The 27491-nt window shown below is 29.4% G+C and overlaps 2 protein-coding genes across 5 annotated transcripts in view; both read left to right on the top strand.

The window, feature by feature from the left end:
- Window positions 1-27202, top strand: part of LOC122508914 (zinc transporter 1) — a 316952-nt gene extending 289750 nt beyond the window's left edge. For all 4 annotated transcript variants that reach the window (XM_043622581.1, XM_043622579.1, XM_043622578.1 and 1 more), the window contains one exon: window positions 25423-27202. In XM_043622581.1, the coding sequence (XP_043478516.1) occupies window positions 25423-25542 (120 nt within the window). In that variant the 3' untranslated portion in view covers window positions 25543-27202. The remainder of the gene's footprint in view (window positions 1-25422) is intronic.
- Window positions 320-1683, top strand: LOC122508915. The gene is made up of 3 exons (XM_043622583.1): window positions 320-612; window positions 790-1063; window positions 1190-1683. Exons 1-2 carry the CDS (start codon window positions 445-447, stop codon window positions 937-939), a joined length of 318 nt encoding a protein of 105 aa, XP_043478518.1. The 5' UTR covers window positions 320-444; the 3' UTR covers window positions 940-1063; window positions 1190-1683.
- Window positions 27203-27491: the final 289 nt, after the last annotated feature.

Raw genomic sequence — 27491 nt, forward strand, 5'->3', positions numbered from 1 at the left:
GCTATACAAGTGTGTTTACATTTTTCTCTTACATAATATTTCTTATATACATTTTCCTAATACTAAGTTTTGCGCCTACAGAGCGACTTGAAAATTAGGAGTACTCGCATTTGCCTGGACCACCCGTCTAATGGGTTTTCTCGCCAGTGGAGAGGGAAACTGTAGAAAACCTCTCCTGAGTACAACCGGTTTATCGACAGTCGAGTTCTAATGGTGTGTACCGGACAATAATCGACGGTGCACATCATTATACCTCGACGTCAAACCTCCCGCTCAGATTGTTTCACGTGCCGGAAAAATACCAAGCCAAGTGGGCGCGAACCAAGGATACTTATACCCTTGGTCCTTAAACGACCACCAACGCCAGGCATCTATCCGACTGAGCTAATCTGTCGGTTTGAATCTACAAATATTGAAAGAAGTGTCCAACATAGCCTAGCAGACATGAAAAAAGAAATGGAAAGAACGGATAAGAAACAATACATCACTTTGCTAAAGCATTGCCTTGATGAAACAAGAGGTGCCAGAAAAAAAGATGTTCGAGATAAAAATAAAGCAATGACAATAAAAGATATAATTAATAAATATCCAGCTTTTAAGAAGGAAAATTTGGTGAGTATTGACTAATTAATTTTAAAATATTTTTTAACAATAATTTATTTTATCATTTATTACAAGTTTTATTACAGTGTTAAATTTGTTTTTAAATAATTTCATTTTAAATTTAAATTATGGATTATTGCATTATCTGTATTATTTAAATAAAATATTTATCTTTTTTTTACTTAGATCTTGTGGGAGTTTGGCAAGCTCGTATTTATGGATGTTTGCACCATAAAAGATAATTGGAAACAAGCACTGGATAAAGTATCTCTACAATTCATTGATGATGAGGAACACAAACAATTAAGTGACGATGCTAAAACTATTAAGTTTTAGCATCGTCACTTAATTGTTTGTGTTCCTCATTCAAGTTCCTTATTCCTCTTCAAGACTTTTGGAATTTTTACTAGATCTTTTCAAACCCAAACATCCAGGCAATTCCCTTCTAAAAGTGTATGAGGTATTTTGCACGTCAAATTAAATACAATTTCATTTTTTTGAACTTAAATGTAAAAATTTTTCTAAAGCTTATTGAGAGTGAACATGATATTTAAACAAATATTTTTAAGATAGTTTTGAATTCCAGATCAAAACGATTTCCCATTTCTCATCGGAATCGGAGACACTGAAAAAACGGACATTGTGCTAATGTGTTATTCCGATGGGGAACCGATTTTCTCATCAACAACATTTGCAGCAGTTCCACTTTTATTAGGAATTTACTGGATTTTTAATATTGCTTTTCCGGTCGATTTGAAATGTCAATTGGCACTGTTGAGCATAATGATATTGCAAAAAAAATCAAAAGACGCACTGCCGAAAGACTTGTTAAAACTTGCTAAAGTAAATGCTCTGTTAAAAAAAGCTGATATTTAGTTAAAGTCCATAATTAAAATTGCTTCAAGCCACCTGGTATTCATTTGGAATATACATAACTAACATAATATTACATACATAACATAACCTAAGTTAACATTCACATACAAATTCCATTGTAAATCAATACGCAGGTTAAGCTTTTGTTGTATGAATTCGACCTCAAATATCAGACGGCATCCAACAATTTCCATAAAAACAAAATTCTATGTGTTAACACATATATATTTGTTTTCAGTCAAAAATTATTTTAAGGGTTTTTAGCCTTTACATTTCATTTAACTCTGTAAGTCTATAAAGTTTTATTTAAAAAATAGTAACTGTTTTTCAATTCAATTTTTAAAATTATTTTTAAAATTAAAGCTATGAAATAAAATTTTAATACTTCTTCCTTTGAAAGATGTCAGTTGTTAAAGTTGTATGTAACATATTCAAAAACATTAAATGAACAAATAAGTGCATTTTTAAAGTTTATGATTTTAAGAAATATTATTTAAATAACAGCAATTTATTTTCAACTTGCATCTTTCATTGATTACTGTAGACGTGAATTTTCATAAATAATTTCAATTTTACACAGAAGTACATTTAAATAAAATCAAATTAGTCTTTGTTATTACAAAACTTTTCATGTTTATCATAAGCTTCTAATATTTTACTAAAAAAATATATTGTCATAATAATATATGTAAAAGCATAATTTGTATTAAAATACATTACAGTTTAACTGTTATAAACATTACTGTGATATAATTTGTAAGCAACATTACCTAATAATAAAGATGTTCTATTTAAAATTATACTTATTTTATTACTATTTTTTAAATAGTTATATTAATATTATATTACATTAGGAATCTTTTTTGTATACTTAATTAAGTAGATTAATTTCTATTTTATTGTTAAATTTCAAAAATTTGTTGAAATTTACTTATCCTTATTTTTAATTTTACTTGAACATCGTTCAATATAGTTTTTATTTTTTAAACAATTAATTATTAATCTATATTAATCATTAATAATAATTATTAAAAATAAAAATTAACATTAAAATAAAAAAATTGAAGTTGTAAAATATATATAAACTATTTTAAATGTTAAAAAACAATATTTAAAAATCATTTTATTTTCACACTATTTAAATTTGGCACCATTATCTTTGGCTTTAAGACAGTGGCGCCGTTAGTTTTTTTTGTGTTTCGCATGTTTCGTATTACATGGTTGTTATCCCTGTCCGTCAATTCACAAGTATCTAACCTAAAAATTTGTTTTTTATTTCTCATAAATGCGATAAATCGACTTCAAGTATTAATGTTTTGACAAGTGCAACGTGTTTATTCTTTATAAACAATTATTTTAATTCATATTTTTATGAATTATTCCCAGTTATTCCAATGTTATTCTAATTTTTTTATAAACCCAAAATGATCCGGATTTTACTCATTTTGAGTATTTTCCCCAGAAACTCAGAATGAGTCGAAGGGGTATCATTTTTGTTGCACTTCAAAATGAGTATTATATCATACTCATTTTGAGTAAAGTTTTTTTCTGTGATGTGATAAGAATGTAAAAACCATTACTATACAAATGTTCAATTTTCAACATATTGGATAAATTTCTAATATTCTCCGGCTTATAATAAATAATTATTAGAAGATATTCACGTTAAATAGTCTTCATCGATTCATGTCTCTAATAGTCCGGAACAGTAAATTATAAAATTAAAGTTCCGCACTAAGAGAGAAATGGACTACAGTAGTAAAAGAATTATATAATTCTTAAAAAATAAAAACATTTAACAACTTTTAATTATACAGAAATAGAAATAAAAATGTACAAATTTTTCCAATATTATCAAAATTAAATGTTTGCCAATTACTGAACTTTTTTAACTATGAAAAGTATTTTCTTTTGTAAAATGTAAAGAATACAATTGTAAGTGAAATTCACGTTTAATATTCTTCCACAGTTCTTCTCTCTCATAGTCCGGAACTGTAAATTATGAAGTACCAGACTAGGAAAGAAATGGAACACAGAAGAACATTAAACTTGGTAATAACTCGGAATTATTTGCTGAACATTTTAGAAAAAAAATTTTATAATTTTTACAAAAAGAAAAAAGTTTAAGAACATTTAATTACACAGAAATAGAATAGAAACTGTACAAATTCTTCCAATATTATAAAAATTAAATGTTTGTCAATTGCTAAACTATTTTAACTATAAAAAGTATTTTCTATTGTAAAATGTTAAGAATACAATTCTTAATGAAATTCACGTTTAATATTCTTCAGCAATTCATGTCTCTCCTAGTCCGGAACAGTAAATTATTAAATTAAAGTACCGGACGAGAAGACAAATGGAACACAGAAGACCATTAAACCTGGTAATGACTCGGAATGATTTGCTAAACATTTTAGAAAAAGAATTTTATAATTCTCACAAAAAGAAAAAAATTTAACAACTTTTAATTATACAGAAATAAAATAAAAAAATTTACAAATTATTCCAATATTCTAAAAATTAAATGTTTGTCAATTATTAAAATTTATTAACTACAAAAAGTATTATCTATTGTAAAATGTAAGGAATACAATTCTAAATGAAATTTACGTTTAATATTCTTCAGAAATTCATGTCTGTCCTAGTCCGGAACAGTAATATCTGAAATTAAAGTACCGGACAAGGAGAGAAATGGAACACAGAAGACCATTAAACTTGGTTATGACTTGGAATTATTTGCTGAACATTTTAGAAAAAGAATTTTATAATTCTCACAAAAAGAAAAAAATTTAAGAACATTTATTTATACAGAAATAGAATAGAAACTGTACAAATTCTTCCAATATTATCAAAATTAAATGTTTGTCAATTACTGAACTTTTTTATATATAAACAGTATTTCTATTGTAAAATGTAAAGAATACAATTGTGAGTGAAATTTACGTTTAATATTCTTCAAGAATTCATGTCTCTCCTAGTCCGGAACAGTAAATTATTAAATTAAAGTACCGGACTAGGAGAGAAATGGAAAATGTGAAGATTACAATTGTGAGTGAAATTTATGATTAATAATATTCTTCAGAAATTCATGTCTCTTTTAGTCCGGAACAGTAAATTCTGAAATTAAAGTACCGGACTAGGAGAGAAATGGAGCACAGTAGACCACTAAACCTGGTTATGACTTGGAATTATTTTCTGAACATTTTAGAAAAAGAATTTTATAATTCTTAAAAAAAGAAAAAAATATAACAACAATTAATTATACAGAAATAGAAATGTACAAATTCTCCCAATACTCTCAAAATGAAATGTTTGTCAATTAATGAACTTTTTTAATTATAAAAAGTATTTTCTATTTTAAAATGTAGAGCAAACAATTCTGAGTAAAATTTACGATTAATAGTATTCAGCAGTTCTTGTCTCTCCTAGTCCGGAATTATTTGCTGAACATTTTAGAAAAAAAAATTTATAATTCTCACAAAAAAAAATTAAAAACTTTTAATTATACAGAAATAGAAATGTACAAATTGTTGAATAAATTTTTCATTTTTGTATTTAAAAATGAATTTTGGGTTTAAATTTTAGATAATATTATTTTGATAATAAAAAGCATTACTGCGTAAATTTTTATAAATTATTGATTCTAAATAATGACAATAATCTTGAAGAAGTTAAAGTTTAAGGTTAACTTTAATACCTATCTTTGTAAGAATAATGATCAAATATTTATTTAAATAAATAATTTTAAATAATAATAATAAATAAATAATTTTACAATTAGAGAAATTTATAAATAAATGAATTACAACATTTTTTAGTTTCTAATCATTTTTAGAGTAAATGAATATTCTATAAGTTGAGTCCACAATAAAATAAATCGTAGTTTACGACTTCGTAAACTAAAGGGAACAAGTGTGACAAAAATCATCGTAAAGAAATTGGCTGCCTTTATTCTCGTGTTACTTACGATATTTTTTATTCCTAATGCACAAAAGCGGCGATTTCAGATAGCAGACGACAGGGAGTGTGGATAAAAAAGATTATTTTAATACAGGGTTGCCACAGGTCAGGGAATTCAGGGAAAAGTCAGGGAAAGTAAAATTGGTCAGGGAATAGTCAGGGATTTTTAGTAAAAGTACTGGAAAAAATTGAATTTTTATGTTTTTTTTGTTTGACTCGTAAACTATGAAATTACCACGAATTTAAATACAAAACCTCCATTTTTTTCTATTTTAGACTGATACACTGAGAAAACTGGAGTATTGGACTAAACATCTGGAGGGACAAATCGTTCATATTTGAGAGTTAGCTATTGGATAACAATCTAAATGTTCAAATTCACCATTGACAGATATTCGTGCCATTTCTCTAACAGAGGGACAAATTAACCATCTTGAGAAATCCCTTCCTTATCCGGCGCGAAATGAATAAATATGGCAACCTAACCCCTAAATTAAATACATAAAATGTCAGAAAAATAATTTCGCGCGCATCAGATCGTACACATTTTCTGCGCAACTTTTAACCCTCAGATATAATGGGAGAGAATATACAAGTAGATTTCCATTATCAATTCAAAATTTATTTTAGAAGGACTATTTAACTCTCTTCATAAGCAAAGAAAACATACACTATTTGAACCTCTGAATTTGGCTCTCCAGTTTTCTCAGTGTAGAGAAAATGTTTTAAAAGGCTAGCGATTCAGTTGTAGCGATTTATTAACGACCTTTCGGGAGTAGGATTTTACAAAAAACTGTTTCAACACGGAGAAAAAAATTAGGGCTTTTTAGCATGGAGTGGTCTAAACCTTTAGCGCATGGGCGCTTCCTTACGGCGAAAGAACGAATTTGTACGATTGCAGCAAGAGCTCGCCCTATTTTAGTAGGGAGCCTTGCTGCAATCGTACGAGTTCGTTCTTTCGCCGCAAGGAAGCGCCCATGCGCTAAAGGTATAGACCACTCAATGCTAAAAAGCCCTGATTTTTTTCTCCGTGAAGGGAACAGGAAACGCGGTAATTTAGGCGACACCTATAAAAAGCTTTGGCGCTAAATAAATAACAATTTGAAATAAAATGTCTAAAAGTGTCTTTAGTTGATTCTCCAACACAGACAATATTTTTTTTTAAACAACTTAATTTTACAAGAACTATCATAAAATTATTACTTATAAATTAATTAAGGAATCATTTTTAAAATTTTCATAAATACTAGATTAATAAAAGAATTTTAGTTAAAAATAGGGGAGACTAGGTGCAGTTGTTACAATTTTGATAAAAACAAGCGTGGAAAACGAACTTTTGGCAAAAGATAGCGAAAGATGGCAAAACATGGGCACAGATTTTGGTCAAAGTTTATAAGCTTTCAGCCATACTTCAAGTATGGTCAAAATATAGCGAACCATTGCTAATGAGCGTTTCCCATACTTCTGAACTTTGGTAAAAATATGGGCAAAGTATGGGAGAATGAAATCGATTTTTTCTTATTCTTGGTAATGGAAAAATTACACAGGCACACAAAGTAAAAAAAAGTGTCGGGGTTGGGAGATTAAAGTACCCTATCCCCGTGTATTTTGGGCCGCTAAACACGAATTCAGTGTCCGTTCTTGTCCAGCACGTGTACGTCTTTTTACTAGCCTCAAAAAATATGTCAAATTTTTTTGGGCATACAAATTTTTTTAAAAATTAATGGATTTTAATAAAACTTGGTATCTAGGGTTTTTGAGGTCCCTGATTACGAATCTAAAGTTATATTTTTAAAAATTCAAAATGGCGAATCCAAAATGGTGGACAAAATTTTAAAAATTGATGAATTTTGATGAAACTTGGTATTTAGGGGTTTTTGAAGTCGCTGATTACGAATATGAAGTCAGATTTTTCAAAATTCAAAATGGCGGATTCAAAATGTCGGGCCAAAAAAATTAAAAAATTGATGGATTTTTATGTAATATTGTATTTATGTGTATTTAGAGACGCGGATTACGAATCTGCAGTCAGATTTTTAAAATTTTAAATGACGGATCCAACATAGCGTCCGAGAATACAAATACTTTTTGTTATTTTATAAAACTTGGCATCCCGAACACGATTTAGATGTTTTAATACTTACTTTTTCTAAATTTGTGACTGCCAGTTGAATCTTAAAAACCCTTTTTTAGATTAGTTATCAGCAATCCGAAAAGCTACCAGGCACCAAGATTCATAAAAATGCAACACATTTTCAAAATCTCGTCATCCAATTTGATTTTCGAAAATCTGAATTCATATTCGTAATCAGCGACCTCAAAAATCCCTAAATAACAAGTTTCATCAAAATAGATAAATTTAAAAAAATTTCGTCCGCCATTTTGGATCCGCCACTTTGAATTTTAAAAACCTGAATTCATATTATTAATCAGTGACACTGAGCTCGACACCGACACTTTTTTTATTTTATGTGGCTGTGTTAGCAATCTGAACTTTGTCAAAAGCAAGGGAAAAGTGTGAGGGAAAAAATTAGATTGATAATTTTTTTAGCACCGAAACTATGTGAAAATTAATTTAATTTCTCCCATACTTTGCCCATATTTTTGCCAAAGTTCAGATTGCTAATTTTTTGCTTACCAAAAATAAGAAGAAATGGATTTTTTATTCCCATACTTTAACCATATTTTTGCAAATGTTCAGTTTGCTAATTTTTTTATTACCAAAAATAAGAAAAATTCGATTTTTCTATTCCCATACTTTGTCCATATTTTTGTCAAAGTTCAGATTGCTAATTTTTACATTCTCATCAAAAATGAGAAAGTCTTGAATTTGTGCGATTTTGAGAAATTTCTAATTTTGATAAATCTTCACGTTCCATGACCCCCTGATTCCAAAAAAATGGTTTTTAGTGAAGTGTCTGTCTGTCTGTTGGTCTGTAGAAAATTTTGTCTCGACGATAACTCGAATAAATTTTAATGAATCGACTTGCAATTTGGGGTGCTTTTTTAGTCTATTAAAATGAAGCCTGAGTTCGTTGGACAGCTCATTGCGTCAAAAAACGACAAAAATACAAAACTTTTAAATTTTCAAAATTTCGTATTTTATCGAATTTTCAAAAAAATATTTTTTTCCAATTTTTTCTTTAAAATTTGTACAAAAACAAACAACTTTTTCTTTAGACACTTTTTTGTATAACAAAAAATAAAAAAGTAATGAATTTTTTTGAAATTTTGAAATTATCAAAAGGCCGTAGCAGTATAAGCATGTAAAAAGTGCCCCCTCTTGGATTGGGTCCATATTTAGGGAATAATTTTGACCTATTATGAGACTTATTTTCACCAAGTTTCAACTCGAAAAAAAATTTTGTTTTTGAGTTATACAATTTTTTTGAAAAATTCAAAAATTTTTTTTTCCTCCAAAATGGTTGAACCGATTTTCATGAAAAAATTTTTTTTGTACAATACAATATGAACAGTTAATAAAAAAAAATTTTCGACCAAATTCAAGACCAAATTTCAAGAGTAACATATATTTTTGCAAGATGATTGAAAGGGTACTTCATACTTTAAAAAATAAAAAACCGATTTTTGGCCCCTAAATAGTACAGTTTTCTATATAAACGAGGGGCCAACATTTTTTAAAATTACATTAAAAATTAATTAATACTTAAATTAAATTTCTAAAAAAGTTAATAATATATGCCTGTTTATTGTAAATATTGATATTTTAGTCAACTTTTCAAAAAAATTTACAAAAAAAGAAATTTTTTTGAAGTTTTTTCAACTTTGGCATATTTTTTAATAATTGTAGAAAAAATTTGAAATTTACATAGGTTTAAGTTTTATCTTTAACTTAAGACCAAAAGAGTTTTAAAATCTTAATCGGTTTGTGAGATCCCAATATATATAGAAAATATCTACTGCTTTGATTCAAAAATAATATTTGTTTGAATAATTGTGTTTAATTCAAATATATTTTCTGTTTTGGTTTAAACAAAGAATATGTTTAAAAATGTTATGTTTGATCCAAACTTAAATGTTGATTAGAAATAATTTAAAATCAACCATAAATTTTGTTTGAATTGAATATATTATTTCTATAAATGAACCAAAAAATATGTTTGAATTAAAATGAAATTTGTTTAACTGTATAGCAAATATATTTTAAGTTTGATTTAAACAAAATTTTTTTGAATCAAATAAATCGTTTCCTCAGTGATTGACATGTTTTTGGGCCGTGCGCGTGCAGCCGTACCGGTAATTCCCGACGGTAGTGTACGTCCATTTACTTTTTTAATTAACCTTGTACATACTAAAAAATCAATATTTACAATAAACAGGCATATATTATTAACTTTTTTAGAAATTTAATTTAAGTATTAATTAATTTTTAATGTAATTTTAAAAAATGTTGGCCCCTCGTTTATATAGAAAACTGTACTATTTATGGGCCAAAAATCGGTTTTTTATTTTTTAAAGTATGAAGTACCCTTTCAATCATCTTGCAAAAAATATATGTTACTCTTGAAATGACTATTATTTTATAGAAAAAAAAATGGCGGTGGTGCAAAAAAAATTTCAATAAAAAAAAAATGTTTTTTAAAAAAAAATTTTTTTTTACTGACTTTTTACTGACTTTCTTTGTTAGAACTTAGTCGAAAATTTTTTTTTATTAACTGTTCATATTGTATTGTACAAAAAAAAATTTTTTCATGAAAATCGGTTCAACCATTTTAAAGGGAAAAAAAATTTTTGAATTTTTTTGAATTTTTCAAAAAAATTGTATAACTCAAAAACAAAATTTTTTTTTGAGTTGAAACTTGGTGAAAATAAGTCTCATAATAGGTCAAAATTATTCCCTAAATATGGACCCAATCCAAGGGGGGGCACTTTTTACATGCTTATACTGCTACGGCCTTTTGGATTTTTTACAATTTAAAAAAAATTTTTTTTTAATTTTTCTCCTTAAATTTTAAACAAAAACAAACAATTTTTCCTTTAGATACTTTTTTGTACAACAAAAAACAAAAAAGTTATGAATTTTTTTTCCGAAAAAGTGCAAAAAATTGAGATTTTTAGTGAGTGAAGCATTAGCCAAAACATTAAAAAAACATTAAAAACATGTCAAAACTTTCATTTTTTTCTTTTAGATGCCAAATTTAGGTAAATATACAAAATTAGGAACAAAAAAGAACTCAAAATATGCCAAAATTTTGCTTTTTTTTAATTTTTCCGTAAAATTTGCTTTTTACATTCTCATCAAAAATGAGAAAGTCTTGGATTTGTGCGATTTTGAGCAATGTCTAATTTTGGTAAATCTCTACGTTTCATGACCCCCTGATTCCAAAAAAATGGTTTTTAGAGAAGTGTCTGTCTGTCTGTTTGTAGAAAATTTTGTCGTCACGATAACTCGAGTAAATTTTTATGAATAGATTTGCAATTTGGGGGACTTTTTTAGTCCATTAAAATGAAGCCTGAGTTCGTTGGACAGCTCATTGCGTCAAAAAATAACAAAAATACAAAATTTTGATTTTTTCAAAATTTTGTATTTTTGGCAATTTTCAAAAAAAAATTGTTTTTATTTTTTTCCTTAAATTTTGAGCAAATACAAACAATTTTTTCTTTAAATACTTTTTTGTACAACAAAAAACAAAAAAGATATGAATTTTTTTTTTTTTTAAGTTTTTGGGCCAAGTTTATTTTTTAAGTTTTTGGGCAGGTTTAGCTAAACGGTTTATCTACACTGAGAAAACTTTGGGTCAGCAGCAGACTTTCGATAGGCTGCTACTGACCATTTTGATGGTACGCTACAGGACTATACTTTTGGGTTGCTGTGGGACAATTTTGGGCGCGTGACAGTCCAAAAGTTGTTTAGCTGCAAATCAAAGGCGGCATCCCCACTACTTCGGTGAGCTGCTTACCAAGATTTTGAACTGTCACAATGAGAGACCTTTGGGACTGTAGCGGAACAACGTATGTGAAAGCAGCTCCACTATGGTTTTGGTGCGCTGCGGTACATTTTTGGGCGCGTGACAGTCCAAAATGTTGGTAAGCAGCTCACCGAAGTAGTGGGGATGCCGCCTTTGATTTGCAGCTAAACTACTTTTGGACTGTCACGCGCCCAAAATTGTACCACAGCAACCCAAAAGTATAGTCCTGTACCGTACCACCAAAATGGTCAGTAGCAGCCTATCGAAAGTCTGCTGCTGACCCAAAGGTCTCTCAGTGCACGCGCCCAAAATTGTACCACAGCGCACCAAAACCATAGTGGAGCTGCTGTCACATACGTTGTTCCGCTACAGTCCCAAAGGTCTCTCAGTATAGAACTAAAAAATTTTATTTTCAAATAAAAATTTTTTACATTCTCATCACATGAGAAAGTATTAGTTTTGGTCGAAAATTGACTTTCGCTAATTTTATGAAATCTCGACGTTTTAGGATTAATTTGAGATTTTTGTTTCATACTTATTGTATTGATAAAAATTACAAAATATTTCCCATGTACCCCTAGGGCGTGTTGGCTAATGCAACACGCTATGCATAAAGAGCAACCTACGATACCTACGAGGTGTACGTTCATTGTAGAAAAAAAAGTAAGACCCAGTAAACAAAAACTAATTGAAATAAATTAAAAAGAATTCACAAAGAGCTTCAGTGAATCCCGCTTTGTGACAAATACGAATTGGAGCTATGTTGCAATTTTATCCTGAATTCGTCAACCTGTATTGAAATCCCAAATCTTCTATTCTTACTAATTCAATGGACAAAATTTGGGTCTTTTAATTTTTTTTAATTCACCAGCACGAATTCAAGGCATGCCTTGGTCATTTCTTTCGAATGCGAATTCGTTTGCACAAGTTCAGGCAATTTAAATCGAATTCAATCGAATATACAAAAAGCTTGAATAAATCCCGCTTTCGACCAAAAATCGTTTGAGTTAGTTTTTTTACTGTGGAGTAATATTGGGACGTTCGTTTTTTAAAAGAAAGCTGAGATACCAGAGTAACTTTTTTTAGGAGATAAACACTAAATTAAAACAAAAATGTCCGAGTAAATCAACAAAGAGTGAAAAGTTAGCCATTACGCTCCAGTCTACACTACACAAAAAACTTGATACTAATACTTTAAGAATATTTTAGCTGCTTCTGCAAATCATGTTTCTGCTAAAAGAGTTAGTATAATTAAAAATAACTTAACAATTTTAATCATCAAGACCAAAAATATACATTTAAATCCACTTAATCTCGCAATCATCAGCAAACAAAAACATGTGATGAGAATGTAATTCTTAATGTCGTAGTAACTTTAAGAAAAAAAAATGTTTTATGAAACATATAATAGGAAACAAGAACAAGAACACAAATAATGCACAATAATTACAGACCACCGCGAGCGAAGCGAGCCATTTGCGCGCAACAACACATGGAGCGCGACGATCAATATTCGCGTGCCCCGAGGCGCGCTGAAACTTGCGAGCGAAAAATCGATTTTTTTATTCCCATCCTTTGGCCATATTTTTGACAAAGTTCAGATTGTTAATTTTTTCATTACCAAAAATAAGAAAAAATCCATTTTTTTTCTTCCATACTTTGCCCATATTTTTCCAAAGTTCAGATTGCTAATTTTTTGATTACCAAAAATAAGAAAAAATCGATATTTTTATTCCCATACTTTGCCCATATTTTTGCCGTAGTTCATTTTGCTAATGTTTTCATTACCAAAAATTTTCAAAAATCGATTTTTTCCAATATAATTTGCCCATGTTTTTGCCAAAGTTCAAATGGATATTTCTTTCATAACCCAAAATTGGAAAAGATCGATTTTGTTCCACCCATACTTTGCCCATATTTTTGACAAAGTTTAGATTAGTAATTTTTTCTTTACCAAAAATAAAAAATCGTTTTTTTCCTCACGAACTTTGCCCATGTTTTTGCCAAAGCTCATTTTGCTAATTATTTCATTACCGAAAATAAGAAAAATTAAATTTTTTTATTCCCATACTTTGCACATATTTTTGCCAAAGTTCAGATTGATAATTTTTTCTTTACCAAAAATTTGAAAAAATCGATTTTTTTCCACCCATACTTTGCCCATGTTTTTGCCAAAGTTCAGATTGATAATTTTTTCTTTTACAAAAATTGGAAAAATCGATTTTTTTCCACCCGTACTTTGCTCATGTTTTTGCCAAAGTTCAGATTGATAATTTTTTCTTTTACAAAAATTGGAAAAAATCCATTTTTTTCCACCCGTACTTTGCTTATGTTTTTGCTAAAGTTCAGATTGCTAATTTTGTCATTACCAAAAATAAGAAAAAAAAATTTTTTATTCCCATACTTTGTCCATGTTTTTTTCAAAGTTCAGTTTGCTAATTTTTTCATTACCAAAAATAAGAAAAAATCCATTTTTTATTCCCATACTCTGCCCATATTTTTGCTAAAGTTCAGATTGCTAATTTTTTCGTTACCAAAAATTGGAAAAAATCGATTTTTTTCCATCCGTACTTTGCATATGTTTTTACCAAAGTTCTGTTTGCTAATTTTTTTATTTCAAAAAAATATGAAAAAAACAATTTTTTTATTCCCATACTTTGCACATATTTTTGCCAAAGTTCAGATTGCTAATTTTTGTCATTACCAAAAATAAGAAAAAATCTATTTTTTTTCTCCCATACTTTGCCTTTATTTTTGCCAAAGTTCAGATTGCTGTATTTTTTAATACCGAAAATAAGATAAAATCTATTTTTTCCTTATACTTTGCCCATATTTTTGCCAAAGTTCAGATTGTTAATGTTTTCATTACCAAAAATTTGGAAAAAATCGATTTTTTTCCACCCATACTTTGCCTATGTTTTTGCCAAAGTTCAGATTGATAATTTTTTTATTACCAAAAATTTTGAAAAAATCGATTTTTTTCCACCCACACTTTGCCCATAGTTTTGCCAAAGTTCAGATTGCTAATTTTTTCATTACCAAAAATAAGACAAAATCCATTTTTTTTCTTCCATACTTTTCCCATATTTTTCCAAAGTTCAGATTGCTAATTGTTTCATTACCAAAATTGAAAAAAATCGATTTTTTTTCAGCCGTACTTTTTCCATATTTTTCCAAAGTTCAGATTGATAATTTTTTCTTTACCAAAAATTTGAAAAAATCGATTTTTTTCCACCCATACTATGCCCATATTTTTGCTAAAGTTCAGATTGCTAATTTTGTCATTACAAAAAATAAAAAAAAATCGATTTTTATTCTCCCATACTTTGCCTATATTTTTTCCAATATTATTTTTATCACTGAAAAATTAAATGCAAAATTTAATAAAAGGAAACAGAAAAAAGAATTTCAACCGACCCGGGAGTCGTACGCAAACTTCAAAGGACCCCGCGTAAAATACATTGAAAAAAAGTTTCGGTTAAATTTGTTTAAACTACAGAGTTTTGTAGCTAATAATCTCCTGAACAAAAAATGCTAATGGCAAAACTCCCAGAAATCAATAGTATTTTAGCTACATGCTGTTGAGCCATAAAAAATAGGTCAAAAATAGCAAAGCTTGCTCAAGGCTTAGGAAGGCTTAGTAATGGCTTAAGGTTCGATTATGACTTAAATCTTGATTATGACTCAAATCTTGATTATGACTCAAATCTTGATTATGGATCAAGGCTTGATTGTGGTTCCAGGCTTGATCATGGCTCGAGGCTTGATTATAGCTCAAGGCCATAATCAAAAATAGCAAAGCTTGCTCAAGGCTTGGGAAGGCTTGGTAATGGCTCAAGGCTTGATTATGACTCAAAGCTTGATTATGGATCAAGACTTGATTTTGGCTCAAATCTTGACCATGGCTCAAGGCTTGATCATGCCTGAATGTTTGATTATGGATCAAGGCTTGATAATGGTTCAAGGCTTGATCATAACTCAAAGCTTGATTATGGATTAAGACTTGATCATGGCTCAAGGCTTGGTTATACTTCAAGGCTTTAACATACCTAAAAGCTTGATTATGGATCAAGGCTTGGTAATGGTTCAAGGCTCGATTATATGGCTTTTAGTTATGATCAAGCCTTAATCCATAATCAGCTTTAAGTCATTATCAAGCATTAAGCCATAATCAAGCCTTGATCCATAATCAAGCTTTTAACTATGATCAAGATCAAGCCTTGAGCCATAATCGAGCCTTGAACCATTACCAAGCCTTGATCCATAATCGAGCTTTTAGGTATGATCAAGCCTTGAAGTATAATCAAGCCTTGAGCCATAATCAAGCCTTCCCAAGCCTTGAGCAAGCTTTGCTATTTTTTATTATGGCCTTGAGCCATAATCAAGCCTTGAGACGTAATCAAGCTTTGATCCATAATCAAGCTTTGAGTCATAATCAAGCTTTGAGTCATAATCGATCCTTGAGCCATTACCAAACCTTCCCAAGCCTTGAGCAAGCTTTGCTATTTTTGATTATGGCCTTGAGCCATAATCAAGCCTTTAGCCAAAATCAAGTCTTGATCCATAATCAAGCCTTGAGCCATAATCAAGCTTTGAGTCATAATCAAGCTATGAGCCATAATCGAGCCTTAAGCCATTACGAAGCCTTCCCAAGCTTTGAGCAAGCTTTGCTATTTTATATTATGACCTTGAGCCATAATCAAGCCTTGTTCCATAACCAAGCCTTGAGCCATGATCAAGATTTGTGTCATAATCAAGCCTTTAGCCATAATCGTGCCTTGAGCCTTTACCAATCCTCGATCCATAATCAAGCTTTGAGCTATAATCAAGCCTCGAGCCATGATCAAGCTTTCAATCATAATTGAGCCTTGAGCCATTACCAAGCCTTCCCAAGCCTTGAGCAAGCTTTGCTATTTTTAACCTATTTTTTATGGCTCAACAGCATGTAGCTAAAATACTATTGATTTTTGGGAGTTTTGCCATTAGAATTTTTTGTTCAGGAGATTATCAGCTACAAAACTACAGAGTTTAAACAAATTTGACCGAAACTTTTTTTCAATGTATTTTGTGCGGGGTCCTTTACAAGTCTGTTATGGTCGCCACTGAGCCATCTCAAGTGATGTCAACCTTTGCAGTAATAAAATATTTAAGTGAAATTTATTTTGACAGGCCTAAAAAAATTGATCCTGAAATTAAAATTCTTGTTTTTATTAATTAAATAATTTTAATAAAAAATGATTGTTCCTAATTAAGAAATAGATTTGCAATGAAAAAAAGCGCCGCGAGATGGCAACTGCTGATGGAACATTAGAAAAATATTTGTTCATGAGTATGATATTGTAATTAATTTTTCAACATAATTAATTTATGATAGTTAATTATTAATAGAGAATTTGTAGAATTAATGAATAATTTAATTAATTAACAATAATTATTGAATATAAAATTAACTAATGAATTTTTTTGTTGAATTAATTAACTGTTTAATTATTTATTCGAATTAATTAATTTTTTTGTCTATTTAATTAATGGTTTAATTATGTATTCTAATTAATTAAATTGATAATAATTAAAGAAAAAATAAATTTGTAATATTAAAAAGCGCTACGAGATGGCAGCTGTTGATGGACTATTTAAAAAAATATTTATTCAAAAATAAACTATTAAATTTTTGTTTTTAATTTAATTTACTAGAAAGTAATTTAATTTACTAATATTATTTAATTTTTTTTATTTACTGTTTATAAATAATTTCTTTTTAAATTAGTAAATAATGAATTAATAATTAATTAGTTACCTACTAATAAAAATTTTTTTTAGATTTGAATGTTTTTAAAAATGTTTTGTTTACATTTTGTTAACCTGAATTTTTCACATTATTTTATTAATTTTCCACTTACCTTTTTTTGATGGAATAATACGTCCATTTGATTTTCTTGCTTATTTGTTTCACATTGAACTTAATATTATTGCATTATTTCTTTTGGAAATATTGCTTTTAATGATTTTTTCACTATTATATAAACTTTTGTTTAGACTGTACTCTAATATTTTCAAACTAATTTCATTGACATGTTATTTAAATTTGCCGATTGTCTTTTTTTCAGTGAGACTTACATTCGTAACGCAAATTCCAGTCGCCATATTACTTCTCTCTCATTGGCTAAATTATTTCAATTTCAATTACATTTCATTTAAAATCTATTTATTTTTTTACAAAAATTCGAGAAAAGGCTATCTTAGAATTTTCCCAACTTTATATACTTCCTCGGTGTAATACTTTTTTTGAATCACTGTATATGGTGAAAATTTTAGTAAACCATACTCAAAGTTAGTAATAATCTTTGATACGGGAATATCTTTTTTTTGTTTATATGGAAAAGAAAAATGACCTCCAAGACTCAAAATTTCTTTGACATCATTAGGAATAACAACATTTGATAAATTAACTAACCATTTATCAGTATCAGTATGAAGGATACTCTTTGTTGACTTACAAGACCTTCAAATTTTTTAATATGAACATTTTTGCATATATCTTTATATTTTAATAATTGTGATGTTAAATCATTAGTAAAATGTTTAAAAAAAATTTTAAAAGAATTTATAATTATAAAAAGTTCATAAAGTTTAAGTTGTTCGTTAATAAATGCGAGTCAAAAAAGTGAAAGGATGTCTTCTTTGATTTTCAATTTTTTATGCAGTAGGAAAATTTTTTGTATATACTGCTGCTAATTGATAAACGGAAAATGGGAAAATACTTAGAACTTGTTGGGGGTGATATAAGCTTCAAGATGTAAGACCGTATTTATTTTTAAAATTTTTAATTTAACTGAAATAACTACTGTTTCGATTTACCCCTTGTTTCTATTTACCCCATCTGACCCTAATGATAACACAGGCACACACAAAAAAAGTCAAAACCCAGAAGTCACACCCCCCTATCCCCATGTTTTTGGGGTCGCTGAAACCAAATATGACCATGAAAAATTTTTTCATCGGCCATTTTCCCGCTACCACCCCTTACACCTGCTCCCGGGGGTTGGAATTTCAGTTTAAAAAAAGTGGAGTAGGGTGTCTATTCCTATGTTTTTTTGGGCGCTTAAACCAAAAAAGACTACCAAAAACAAATTCTTTCCTCCCTTAACCCCCTACAACCCCCTTAACAACCCCAGGGTGAGGGGTCGAAATTGGAATTTTCACGAAAAGTCGATTGCGGTGTCTAAACCTACGTTTTTTGGGTCGCTGAAACTAAAAAAGACTACCAAAATCAAATCCTTTCCACCCTCAACCCCCTATAACCCCCTGCAATAATTTTTTTATAATTAATATTTAATTTTCCAAAAATCGGTCCGTTTTATTTGAAAAAAATTATTGCAGGGAGTTGTAGGGGGTTAAGGGTGGAAAGGATTTGATTTTGGTAGTCTTTTTTGGTTTCAGCGACCCAAAAAACGTAGGTTTAGACACCGCACTCCACTTTTCGTGAAAATTCGAATGCCAACACCCACCCTGCGGGTGTTAAGGGGGTTGTAGGGGGTTAAGGGAGGGAAGAATTTGTTTTTGGTAGTCTTTTTTGGTTTAAGCTACCCGATGACCGATGGAAAAAATTTTTCATGGTCATATTCGGTTTCAGTGACCCCAAAAACATGGGTATAGGGGGGTGTGACCTCTGGGTTTTGACTTTTTTTGTGCCTGTGTAATTGTTGCGAAATAGACAGGGAGGTTTATCAACCCTCACTGTACACTTGCTAAAAATTGTGGATTAAAAACCGAGGTATAAACTTCACATACCAATTAAAGGAAGTTAATTGCCTAAGAGGAGTTTACTAACCTGTTTAATATATCGAAAGATAATTCTGCAATCGAGGAATGTCAGGATAGTACAATGACCGTTGCTGACTTCTCGAATAATGACTCTATTTTACCAAAGGAAGCGCCCACAATTTGCAGTCTTGGGTAAAGGAAGTTACGAGAAGTCTACGTGCATTAATTTACCCCTGATTAATCAGAACCACAACTCGATCGAAGGATAAATAATCCACGCGTTGAATCAAGTGTTGGTTTTGAATATTTTCGTGCTCATAAATTTTTGTTCTTGTATAACGTAGTGTTCTGAAGAGACTCATTATATATACAGTATGTATGACGGACTGATAGTTTTTTTGTGAACGTGAAGCACAAAATATGTATATGTAGTTACATATATATAGAGAGAGGACGACCCACCAAAATTAATATAAACGATTAAAATTAAAACATTGGTCGGTTGTTGTATACTTCGAAGAGGAGAAGATTAAAAATTAATTTTCTTAAACAAATTTATTTACAATACAGCCAAAATTGTTGGAAAAAAGTTCTTCTGCAATGGTTATGTGTACTTAAAGTCAGAGAAAGAAAGAAAAAAACCTACATTGCTAAGGCAATGCGAACATTTCGGCGTAGAGATTTGCCCAATGTTGCGTACGTAATATAGTTTTATAAATTACATGAGTATTTTACGTATATTATATTTTATTTTTATTATTTTTTTGTATTTATAAACTTATTCTCATTATACCTAATCTACGGGCACTGTCCGTATAAATGTTATAAATAAATAAATAAAAATTTCGATGTAATTTGACTTCAGAAGTCCACAAAACGGATTTAAAAATAATGTCCCGATGTGTGCGTGTGTGAACTAACATTAACTTTTGCCTTAATGTCTCAGAACGAGAAAGAACTAAAGGCTTAAATTTTTTTAAATTGTAGGTCTCCCGGGGGGACATAAAATAAGAGTATTTTCAGCCTGATTCATAAAGTTTAACTATATTTTTTTGCATTTTTCATTTTGTAAAAAAAAGTTTTCTGTCCATAACTTAAAAAAATGTTAGGACACCTATAAATGTTTTTCTTTACTTTTGTAGTTTTTTTGAGACGTATCTTTTGAGCCTTCATTGAACATTTTTTGTCAATATTAGCCAGAGATATGAAAATTTTAAAAATCTAAAATTTTAAAAAATAAGACTTTTATGAAATTTTTTTAAAATGATTTAGAAGTAACTTTAAAAATATTATTATCAACTTCAAGAGCATTAAAATAACGCTTCGATTGACCTATTTTTGATCCTGCGGGCAGAAATTATGAAATTATTGGTATTCGAAAAATAAAAAATTGTGGAAAATATCATTTTTCTAACATTCTTGTTTATTAACTTATGTATAATTATTAAACTCTTATTACCATCTTATAGAATAGGGGAGAGTCAGTACGGTCGGGACACTTTTTGACTTGTGCCCAAAACTTCCGTTCTAGGCCAAATTTTACGTTTTCTGACATATGGTTGGAAAGATCTTCTAAAGTGGAATGTTTCTTTTGTACATCAGAAAATGTGTGGACAAAAATTTGAAAAGTTATAAACATTTTAAAAAAAATGTTACGGTCGGGCCACCGTAAAAATCAATGTGATATGAAGAAATATTACTAAAAATGGCCCGTAAATTACAGAAGAATGCTGAAATGCACTTGAAGATAGGAAAAGGAAATATAAAATGCATTTAAAAATTACTCTTTATCAATTTTTTATTTTATTGATCGTATAGAAAAATTAATATTGGACTATTAGTAAATGACGTCCTTGGTATGATATAGTTACGCCCCGCTAATTAAATTGAATCATGATCACATATTACATCCCTAATAACTTATATTACGTTGGAAAATCAAGATTTCCGCGGTTAGCTTTCCTTTTTCTTCTCGAAGTTGGTCTAAAAATTCAAGAAAAATCGCGTCGTTTTCCTTTTTTTAGCACACAGACATAAACGCAAGATATAAAAACCAAATAACATACCAAAGTATTAAAGAACTCTCTAATGAATAAATTTCATCAACTTACTTTATTGTTTGCATCTTCCTTTTCGTTTAATTAATTTTTCTCGACACTAAGAAAAAGTTTTGCTTCAAAATTCACCACACATTTACGTTTCACGTTTGTACTGCTTGCGTTATTCATTGAAACTTAATGAAAGTGACGTGAAAAGATTTCTACCATCACTAACAAGTATTTACATGCAATGGTAAATGGCGCCAGTTTGTTACAACTGAGGAACCCGAGGTGGCCCAACCGTAAAGGTGGTCCGACCGTACTGACTCTCCCCTATATAAAAACACATTTTTTGGACCAAAATTTAATGATTTTTAACCTTTTTATACAAACTAATTATATTTCAATGATTATTATTTCTGTAAGGAAGCAAAGTGTTCATGAAATGAACACCAAAATTATAAAAAGTACAACTTGACAACGGTTTTTTACATATGAAAAATACACAATTCTGGGATTGAAGAAAGCAGAGTCCTTGTTTTTGTTTTCCTTTTTTTGCTACGTGGCGTAACCTAGAATTTCTTACCAACTGTAACACTTGGTTTTTGGACAGTACATTTAAAGTTAGTTTTAAAATAAAATTATGTAGCAATTTTTAAAAAAAATTAAAAAATTTTTTTTTTAATAACCTCAATACTTAATTTGTCATTGTAGGGGAGAGTGGGGCAAAGGCGCTATGCGGGGCAAAGACGTTTTTTAAAATATCTCCTTTATTTTCTGTTTATTCCAATTGGTATTAAAAATTAAGTTGCAATGCAATCAGACCAATTGATTAAAAAAAGAAAAACCTAAAAATATCAAATATTTTAAGAAATATAACAAAAAAATTGTTTTGCAAAAATAAAATGATAATTTTACTGAACAAACTTTTATTTTTTAAAACATAAGTTTAAGTAGGGGAGAGTCTCCAGTTGTGAGACAGTAAATTTTATTTAACATGCAATATTAAGAAGCCGATTGGTTTATATAAAAACATTTCTTTCTATATGAGCCAACTTTTTCGAGTACGCCGAAGCGGATATATAAACTGTTTTTGTTAAATACCAACACTGTGTGTGATAATCGACTAAAAAGCGTTTTTTCAATAAATGCAAAGTACTTTTTTTCCAAGTTAATTAATTTAGAATAGGTAAATGTAATGCATTTTCTTTTAGTGTTTTCCTTATATTTTGTGATGCAATATTGCATTGTTCCAATCTATGGTTGAAAATAATTTAATTTTCCTTTTTCAAAATAGCGCCAATTTCTGGGTGTGAGACACAGCATATCACCAGTTGTGAGACGGTGTCAACACCCATCTGGGCAGCATAAAAAATACAACTTTGCAGGCATACTATTTAAATGATGTTTTGATTTTTTTTCTAGTATTTTTGGGCATGTCAAGTGGAAAAAAGTCAATTGATTCAGAAGAAATCAATTTTAATGCTCTTGTTGAAGCTATTAAATTGTGTTTATTTGGTAGTCATATTTTGTCGAATAAATATTATTTAGTATATAATAATATATATTATTAATATATTTAATTATTTCTACTAAACATAACGTTTTATGTCAAACTTATTAAATTTTAGCAATTTTTAATAAGTGTCCACAACTGGAGACGTTTTTTTTTGAAAAAAGCGATGTGCTCGGAAAATTTATCGTAAAATTTTTTTAAGTTCATCGAAACACTATACTTTCTTTTAATAAAAGTTGCGTATTTCTGTTACCTTTCGAACGGTGTATTTTATTTACAATTTCGTTTGCCCGTTTACAATTTACAGGTCACAAATAAAACCCGTCTCACAACTGGAGACTCTCCCCTATTTAATTTTTTAAAACGTAACATGCAAATAAATTAAATATTTCTCTACACAACTGGCGTGGTGTTATAGTTTAATTTTGTATCCAAATATTTTAAATTTAAAGTAAAAAAAAGTTTGTTATGTGGGGCAAAGGCAATACACTCGAATCTCGCTATAACGAGAAGTTCGGGAGTCAAGTCTCCCTCTATTACGAGCGCAAGAGGAGAAATGAGAAATCCCCACTTTTAAAATTCTTCATTCATTTTTTTTAGTGTTTACAATTTTCATAATGTCAAAATTACAAACGTAACCTAGTTTAATTTGAACTTTAACATACAGAAATTTATATAAGCTAAAATTTTGAAGATGTTCGACTCATTGATATAATTTCAAATAAGAAGTGACTTTTTATGACTTTTCTTATTTTTATTTTATATAAATAATATTGATTTTAACCAAATTTAAACCAACTAAATGTGCATTTGTTTATAAATAGTGGGGGTAATCGGGAGGAAATTTTTCTCGCTATACCGAGAGACAGAGCCCTCGTTATAGAGAAGGTCGTTATAGCGAGATTTGAGTGTATTGAACATAATTTGGTCAAAAACAATTGAATATTCGAATTTTCTATGTATTAATTCACAATATAAGGTTAAAATAACTAAAAGTTTTTATTTTTTTTGAAATACACTCGAATCTTGTTATAACGAATCTCGTTACAACGGTCTCTCGTTACAACGAACATTAAAACTCTCGATACAACGACAAAAAAAACACGAACGAATTTAAGAATTTAATTTAACCAAAATTTTGGTTAACTCAAAAAAAACGACTAAGTTAATCAACCCTTAACTTTATTTAACCTAAAGAATCTAGTGATGTGATTATTATTAAAAATTCTTACTTTTTCTTTAAACTGATTCCATAATGCAGAAACTTTTAATATAAATAAATATACTTTACGAAATTTTTTACACGTATTTGACGTTTTGTTCTGTTAATCACAGATAAATTCATGTGTTTGAATATAACGTGAAGTAGGATTCTTCCTTCCGTCGTAATATCGAGATTTTGAAGTCCCGAGATCGTCGTTATAACGAGAATCGAGTGTAGTTTAATTCTTTTAATAATATGTTGTTAACCTTATGTTTCGTAAATATTATACTAATAAATATCACTTGTTATTTTTTTTACGGCTTATAAATGCTTTCTTTTAGAAATATAAGCGAAAACGTCACTGCCCCAGCGTGTGGGGCAAAGGCATTTTTTGCATTGTTTTTAAATTTCATTAAATAATGTATTTATAATTATAATATACTAAATAACAACTATTAAAATTTCTTGTTGATTAGTCTTAGAATAATGAAAAACAAAGGCCGCATAAATTAATTGCTTAATTTAAAAAATATACATCGATAAATGTAAACCTAGCGCCTTTTCCCCACTCTCCCCTACAATTGTCTCCTACAATTTTCACGCAAGTATTTACTGTAATGGTAATAGTTCGTAAAAATACAAAAGTGCACACGATTGAATCCGAATATGTGATAATTTCCTCTAGTCTTTGCTCTGCTTTCGTCATAGAAACCGCACAATATACTATTGTTTCAATGGCCACTCACGGAGCAGCTGCGGAATATGGAATTGCAAATTATAAGCCAAAGAGAATTACGAGAGATTTTAAGAATGCCATCCTAAATGAGGACGACCGCGTGTAGGACGAAGAAGGGTCGTTCCACCCAGAAATCCTGTATCATTGTGGAACCACTACTGCACAAGAACGATAGCATAAGAGAAAATATCCAGTGAAGGATGGCACAATCGCTTCCGTGTTCTGCTGGGAAAACATCACCCAGACTTATATTTAGCTTTATGAGAATTTCAGAAAGAACAGGCTGATGCCGAAAGCATGATTGTCGAATTGGGTTTTGGGAAAGCAGTTAAAGTAGCTCCCAAGAAGAAATGGTTTGAAGTCTAAAGTCGTCTTCGGTCAATTGTGCTACAATATGAAGATTACAAATCTTCTGGAGGAGTTCAGGATTGTTTACAATTATTAGTTCACAACATCAATTTATAATAAGAACATTTTTTTCTTACATTTTATTTGAAATTTAATTGTCGGGATTTGTAATTTTGGAAAAATGATTGTCGGGAGATCGTCTATCTGGAAATAAGATTCGGGAAATTAGACGGGAATAGTCAAAACATTAAGAAAACAAAATCCTGTACAAAAGTCTAACTTCAAACTGCCTCTAGAATGAATGAATAAATGAAAGAATACCAAGGTTAATATAATTAATGATAATAACGTTGTATGGATTCCTGAGTGAAATAATTAAGTTTGGTTTCATGAACTAAATGTAAGTAAGAACTGTTTTAACATTGTTATGTTATTTGTTTCAGAAAATATCAACTTTAAAAAAATTAGACTGTCTAATTAACTGCAAACACGATAGCTGTAAATCTTCTCAATGCTGTGCAAAGAAGGAAACTGAAGATTTGAATAACTGTAACACTTATTAGTTTTAATGTAAGTGAGGTGTTTAATTTTGAAAAATTTTGTTGTATAAGCTTTGTTAATTGCAATTTAAATTTACCTTTTAAAAATTAGAGAAATTGATATAAATAACTTGTATGAGGTATTCCCTAAAAAAAGACATCAAAAATAAAAATTTATCGCATTGAACTGAAATTGTATGTATTAAAAATTGAAAATTTGGATTCCCTGTCAAATTCCCGAATCCAAAAACCCGAAAGCCAAATTACCAAAAACTAAATTTCCCGAAGACCTTTTTCCCGAAGAGCTAATTTTCTGAAAAAAATAATCTCGAATGTCTAATTTTCCGAAAAGTTTTTAAAATCTCCCGAAAAAATTATTCGAATCGACCCATCGAGTAAAAACAACGTTTTCACCAAGTTCCTCAGAAACTTCTTCCTGTTTTTGATTATTTCGGCGAGAACTAGGGGTCATTCACAAACTGCGTCACGCTTTTTCGGACTGATTTTTACCCCCTCCCCCCTTCGTCACATTTTTTACATACAAAAAAAAATTTTCCGCACTTCGTCACACACAGCTCGACACCCCCACCCCTAAAAGCGTGACGTCGCTTGTGAACGACCCCCTATATAAATGGAAGACCAGGTCGAGGTCGTGGAAGGGCAGTTCTTCCTCGATACTCAATTAACATTTGAAACCGACACACAGCTGCTGTCAAAGGTGCTCATTGAACAATTAACAACAGTGAAGGATGGCACAACAGATTTGCGGTATTGCTGGGGAAACACCACCCTTACTTGTACTACCTTCTCAAGGAGTTCCAGAAAAAGCAGACAGATACCGAAATATGTATCGTGAAACTGAGCTTGGGAAGGTCGATAAAAGCAAACCCAAAGAAGAAGTGTTTGACTTCCCAGACACGACTGCGAGGGATTCTTCAACAATATAAAGAACACCGCAATGATTATCAAAAACTGAATATTTAAAAAAAATTTCTTATTTTATTTTTTTTTGAATTTTTTTTATTATATATTTTATATTTATTTTATTTGTTGATTTTTACACAATTAAATACTCTTTTTAATAAAAAAATAAATAAATAATTATGATTTTTAATAGATTAAAAAAAAATTTCGGGTTTAAAGACCTGGAAAGTTTAGAAAATTTAGTTTTCGAGAATTTGGCTTTCGGGTTTTTGAATTCGGGAATTTGACCGGATACCGAAAATTTGTTAAAATGAGCGATCACTCCGAGTCAAAGCTTTTCTTTCAGTTTCATATTTTTAAGAAAAATCAGTTGGGAATTCAATTATTGTTAAATAACATTCTATTACACCGCAATTAGTTTCTATTTTAAATAATCTCTAGGATCGTTATCTGGCACATTGAGAAGTTGACAGTGTGAACTAAGAAAATTGATAATAAAAATTTTGTCTTCTTTTTTAAATTTAAAACTCTGTAGAAAATAAATTAAAAATTTAATAATTATAAACGTAAATGTTTGGAGACCACTAAATGTATTAAATATAAAAAATTATGTCAGTGCCTGTAAGATAAAAAAACATTTACAAATGTTTTTTAATTTATGAACATCCAGTACACATGACTAACAGCTGTTACTGATTTTCTATCTAATCATTCCGATTTTTCTTGTTAAGTCTAGTATGAAATAAAAAATTAAACAGAACTCAAATATGGTAATTTTTTACATTTTTGTCTTTTTAAGTCTTAATGTAATTTTACTTAATTTTAATTTAAATTTAGTTCTCCAACAATGCTATTAAAATCTTAAAATTAAAGAGCTTCGGATTTTGACTGTTAATATTTTAATTTATTGACTAATACATACACTTTATATAAGTACAAGAATAAAAAAATAAATTGTAGTTTAATATGATGTGTTAATGTCGAGAAACTTCTAGAAAAATTCATGATTTAGATGTTCTCAACGTTCAAATAAACGTAATTAATGTGAT

Source organism: Leptopilina heterotoma, unplaced genomic scaffold (genome assembly GCF_015476425.1).
Source record: "Leptopilina heterotoma isolate Lh14 unplaced genomic scaffold, ASM1547642v1 Lhet_58, whole genome shotgun sequence".
NCBI classification, from domain to species: domain Eukaryota; kingdom Metazoa; phylum Arthropoda; class Insecta; order Hymenoptera; family Figitidae; genus Leptopilina; species Leptopilina heterotoma.